Source organism: Cryptomeria japonica, chromosome 8, assembly GCF_030272615.1.
Source record: "Cryptomeria japonica chromosome 8, Sugi_1.0, whole genome shotgun sequence".
NCBI classification, from domain to species: Eukaryota; Viridiplantae; Streptophyta; class Pinopsida; order Cupressales; family Cupressaceae; genus Cryptomeria; species Cryptomeria japonica.
Window position 1 is genome coordinate 724,951,083 of NC_081412.1, and position 5,939 is coordinate 724,957,021.

General features: G+C 36.7%; 1 protein-coding gene across 1 annotated transcript; it reads left to right on the forward strand.

Annotated features, from left to right (window-relative positions):
• Positions 1-4,974: 4,974 nt before the first annotated feature.
• LOC131046802 (secreted RxLR effector protein 161-like) lies at positions 4,975-5,730 on the forward strand. The gene has a single exon (XM_057980587.1). The coding sequence runs from the start codon at positions 4,975-4,977 to the stop codon at positions 5,728-5,730; it is 756 nt and encodes a 251-aa protein (XP_057836570.1).
• Positions 5,731-5,939: the final 209 nt, after the last annotated feature.

Consider the following 5,939-nt stretch of genomic DNA (forward strand, 5'->3'; position numbering starts at 1 on the left):
TTCGTGGATTTCAGGGGTGATTGAGATGTAGAGTGGGCACAAAAATATATTTCTCTGTGTCTGTGCGTTGAATAAGCAGAACAGTATTGTAATGTTGAAAGGTTTTCTTTTCTCAAAATCCTACACTGAATTTATGGTGGAGTTCGCCTTATGTGTTGTTACAGTTGCATAAGGACAAGTTAGTGTCTACAGTGTTGCTGAATGAAACCATGTTACTATCATATTGAGATAGTCAAAATGTTCAAGAAGAGCCTAGCAGTGTTAAATCCTTTTTCTGAGCATTGTATTGAACGAGTTGTAAGTTTTATCTTAAAAAATATTAGTTTGTAAGAGAGTTGGTGCTCTCAAAAGTTCTTGTTTAGTGATCATTCTCAGTTGGTGCTGAGTAGAGGGTTGTTACCTTCTTGATGTTTTTGTTATTTTGGGTTGGTGCCCACTTTAAGATATTGAAGAGATTTTTGTGCCATGGATTTTTTACCTGAAAGGGTTTTCCAAGAGAAAATTTTTGTGTTTGTCTATATGCTTAGCTTGCATTCATTTATTTACTTTTCGAGTGGGTTCAAGTTCTGTTAGAGTTTTTTTAAAATTCTCCAATACTGATTCAGCCCTCCCTCGCAGTATTGGCTATGTGTTTTTCAATTGGTATCAGAGCCAGTACCTTCTAGTTAGGCTTAAAAGCTTGGAGGTAGAGTTGGAACCTCAAAATGAGTGCTCTTCAAGGATTAGCAACTAGCAAAGCTCCTCTATTTGATGGATTGAATTATGCCTTTTGGTGTGTCAGAATGAGAGTTTACCTAATGTTACTTGGGTTTGATGTCTGGAATCAGTGTCAACCGGCTACACACCTCAAAATCCACCGTCTACTTCTAATGAAAAGAGAGCATTTGAAAGTAATGCTAAAGCCATGAATGCCATACTTTGTGGATTATTTGAATCTGAGTTTGTGAAAGTCATTCACTGTGACAGTGCTCAGGCTATGTGGGACAAGCTTAGAAATGCCTACGAAGGAGATGGAAAGGTGAAGAAGGCCAAGCTTCAGACTCACAAGATGCAGTTTGAAAGTTTGAAAATGAAAGAGGATGAGAATGTTGCAGCATATTTCCTAAGGGTTGATGAAGTGGTCAACTCTCTCAAAGGCTTAGGAGAAACAGTTGATGATAAAATTGTCATACAAAAAATTTTAAGATCTCTGCCACTAAGGTTTGATGCAAAGATTTCTGTAGTTGAGGAGATGGCTGATCTTGATCAAATGGCTATTGACAAACTTCATAGTATTTTAACAGCATATGAGATGAGAACAAACATTGAATCAACAAAGAGAGAGATTGCCTTCAAAGCATCAAAGAAAGGCAAACAAAAAGAGCAAATGAAAGTGATAGTTCAAAGGATGATGCTGATTCAGAAGAAGCAATGTTCATTAGAAGATCTAAGAAGGACTTTAGCACAAACAAAAAGAAGACCTCTCTTAGGTATTTTAACTGTGGCAAATCTGGACATTTTGCAACAAAGTGCCCTTAAGAAGACAACAACACTGAAAGGAAGTCAAAGTTCAATAAGGAGTATAGAGGAAAAGACAAGAAGACTTGAAAATCTAAGAAGAGCTTATACTCAAAGAAGGAAAGTGAATCGTCTGATGAAAGTGATGAAGAATCTCTTAGTGACAAAATCTTGTTCGTGGCAATGGAAGAGAATCATATAGAAAAGTAGGATGGTGAAAGTGATCTTGGAGAAGAAGATGGAGAAGTTGATTTAGAGCAAGAATTAATAAGTGCTTTTCATGAGATCAAAATTCTTAAGAAGAAAAATCTGGCTTTAAAAGTGCAGCTCAAAGAAGAATGTGAAGAAAAATCTTCTAAATCACAAGCTCTTGAAGATGCAGAGAAACGAATTAAAAATCTGAAATTTCAGATTGAAGAGGCTAAGAAACTTGAAGAGGAATTTAGAAATCAGATTAAGGTTAAAGCTGAAAGTTGTGAAAAACTTGAAGATGAGATATCTTCTTCAAGGAAGATAGAAAAATCAACTACTCTGTTGAATCATGAAGAGATAAATCAGATTGGTTCACTCTCATTGGACAACTTGTTAGCTGCGCAAAAATACTCCTTAGACAAGAGTGGTGTTGGTCTTAATGAATTCGAAAGTAGGGCAACAGACCACAAATGGAGAAAACTCAAGGTTTTCATCAACAAAAACCAAAAACAATGCTTTCAGACAACCCTTCGGTGCTAGGCAAGCACACTTAACCAGGTTTAATCATTCATTCTTTCATGGTTATTGTTTTGCATGTAATTATTATGGACACAAGGCAACAAGTTGTAGGATGTCTTTTAGAAATAATTTCAGTTTTGCAAGCAAGAACTCTTTTGTTTCTTTGAGAGATTATACTTATGTTTGCTATAAATGTAATAACATTGGGCATAGTGCAAAGTTTTGTAAGAATGGCAAGGCAGATTTAAAAAAAAGGATGATATGAACAATGTGAAAGAAACCAAAGTTTGGAGGAAGAAGGAGAAGGAGGCTAAAACTAAGTCTAATTGTGCAAACAACTCTTCTTGCACATAATGAGAAGGATATATGGTATGTGGATAGTGGCTGCTCCAGACACATGACTGGAGATGAGAGTAAATTTTTGACTCTCAAGAAATATGCAGGTGGTAAGGTTAGATTTGGTGGAAATTCTTTTGCTAAAGTTGTTGGGAAAGGTACACTCATGTTGAGTGATGGTAAGACTAAGGTTGAGAATGTGCTATATGTTGAAGGCTTGAAACACAATCTACTCAGTGTCAGTCAGTTGTGTTATCAAGGTCATATTCTAACTTTTAGTTTTGACTGTTGTAAAATCAGTAAAGATGGTATTCATATTTCTGATGCACATAGGGCCTTGAATAATTTATATATTCTTGATGATGCTAACGATGAATCATGTTGTTTAAGTATACTTGATGAAGCTTGGTTGTGGCACAAGAGACTTGGTCATATAAGTTTTGATAGTCTTGTTCAAATCAGCAAGAAGGAAGTGGTGAGAGACTTGCCAAAGTTCACTAAACCATTTGATACTATATGCAAAGACTGCCAGTTGGGCAAACAAACTCAAAGGAGTTTTAAGGCCAAAGAATATTCAAGCACAATGCCTTTAGAATTGATTCATACTGACTTGTGTGGACCAATAAGAACTGGAAGCATCCAAGTTGAGAGATATTTTATGTTATTAATTGATGATTACTCACGTATGACTTGGGTGGCTTTCTTGAAGGAAAAATCAGAAGCTTTGAAGAAGTTCAAATCTTTCAAAACCTTGGTGGAAAATAAGAAAGGACTGAAAATCAAATGTCTCTGTTCAAATAATGGAGGGGAATTTACCTCCAATGAGTTCGTGAACTTTTGTGAAAAGTATGGTATCAAGAGACAATTTTCAGCCCCTAGGACACCTCAACAAAATGGTGTGGTTGAGAGAAAGAGCAAATCAGTTCAAGAGATGTCAAGAAGCATGATGAATGAATCAAAGGTAAAAGATTGTTTTTGGAAAGAAGCTGTCCATACAGTTGTTTATATTCAAAATAGAAGTTTTGTAAGGGCTAAGCATAACGAGTCACCTTATGAACTATGGAATGGTAGGGCAACAATTGCTAAATATTTTAAAATTTTTGGTAGCCCATGTTATATTAGGAGAGATGAAGATAACTTAGGCAAATTTGATCCTAGAGCTGATGAGGGTATTTTTCTAGGATACTCTTCAAAAAGTAAGGCCTAAAAATGTTTTAATAAGAGATTGCACAAAATAGTTGAAAGCGCTAATGTAAAATTCATGAGATTACTGATTCTTCTAAAAATTTGCAAAGTTGTGATGATAGCTTGCAGGGAGTTGAAGCTGAAAATGTTGGCCAGCCAACTTCTACTAATCCACAAGTTGGGACAGCAAGCAACAATGTTCCAAATACTCCTTCTAATGATCAAAATGAAGGTGCTGGTTCACTTTTTGAGGATGAAACAACAGAAAATCAGTCAAGTACAGCAAATGCATTAGCTGGTCCTACAACTTCACAAGATAGAAATGCGACTACAATCAGAACTTCCCTCAAGTCCACTTCAAGATTTGTTGAGAAAAATCATCCTGTTAATCAGATTATGCAAGAGGACAGACCTAGAGCATCAAGAAAAGTTAATTACTATGAGGATGATGATATCTCACTGCTGTGATTGAACCAAAGATGTTTGAAGAAGCAGTAGAGGATAAGTCTTGGGTTTCAGCTATGAAAGAGGAGTTAGACCAAATAAACAAGAGTGGAACTTGGGAGCTTGTTCCAAGACCTAGAGACAAAAACGTGATTGGTACAAAGTGGGTTTTTAGAAACAAATTTAATGAGGATGGCCAAGTGGTAAGGAATAAGGCAAGATTGGTGTGCAAGGGATATGCTTAGGTTGAAGGTATAGATTTCGATGAAACTTTTGCACCAGTTGCTAGATTAGAGGCTATTAGAATGTTTTTAGCATTTGCCTCTTTTAAAGGTTTTAAAGTCTTTCAAATGGATGTTAAATCTGCATTCTTAAATGGCAACTTGAATGAAGAGGTATATGTAGAACAGCCTGATGGCTTTATTTCAGAGGATCAAGATTATGTGTGCAAGTTGAAAAAGGCACTTTATGGGCTCAAACAAGCACCTCATGCTTGGTATGACAGATTGGACAGCTATTTGCTTCAGCAAGGGTTTAGAAGAGGTGTTGCGGACAACAAACTATACATCAAAGAGGAAGGTAAAAACATGCTAATTGTGGTTGTTTATGTTGATGATTTAATCTTTGGAAGTGATTGTGTGCAGATGTGTGAAGTTTTTGCAAATAACATGACGAAGGAGTTTGAAATGTCAATGTTGGGAGAGCTGTCGTTTTTCCTTGGGCTGCGAATTCATCAATCTAAGGAAGGTATATTTATCTCTCAGAAAAAATAACATTAGAGAGATGTTGAAGAGATTTAAAATGGAAGATTGCATTCTTGTTTGCACTCCTATGGCGACTGGTTGTAAACTCAGCAAGGATGATGAATCACCAAATGCTAATCAGACTCTCTATAGGTCTATGATTGGTAACTTGTTATATGTTACAACCACTAGACCTGATATAATGCAGACTGTAGGTTATGTTGCAAGGTTTCAGGCAACCCCTAACGAGGCACGTGTTCATGCAATCAAGAGAATATTCAAGTACCTCAAAGGTATAATGGAGTATGGTCTTTGGTATCCAACTGGAAATGACTTCTTGTTTACATCATACACAGATGCAGATTGGGGTGGCTCAGTTGATGACTGGAAGAGCACAAGCGGAGGTACCTTCTTTCTTGGTAAGTGTTTGGTTTCCTGGCACAGTAAAAAACAAGCTCCAGTTTCTCTTTCAACTGCTGAAGCTGAATATATAGCAGCAGTGTCGTGCTGTACACAAGTTCTTTGGATGAAGCAAACATTGCAAGACTTCAAGGTATATTTTAGTCAGCCAATTCCTATTCTATGTGATAACATGAGTGCTATTAGCATTTCTAAAATTCCAGTTTTACACTCTAGAACCAAGCACATTCCAATTAAATATCACTTTTTGCGTGAACAAGTTAGTGATCAGCAAGTGAAGCTTGAATATGTTTCTACTAAGGATCAACTCGCAGATATTTTTACAAAGCCTTTGCCCAAGGACACCTTTGAAAGGATAAGACAGCAGCTTGGAGTGATTTCACTCCATTATTGAAGGGGACCTGTATTGCACAGGGGGAGCATCCATTGTGTTATCTTATGCCCCAGTTCAGTTTGTGTAGGTTTATTCATTGGTTTTTATTAGTTTGCAGCTTTGTATCAGTCATTGATGTCAAAGGGGGACCACGAGTTCAGGGGGAGAAATGAAGAAGTTTTATCCCTTGGGTTCCAGATGAAGGTTGTGTTGCCATCAATGAAGAAAAA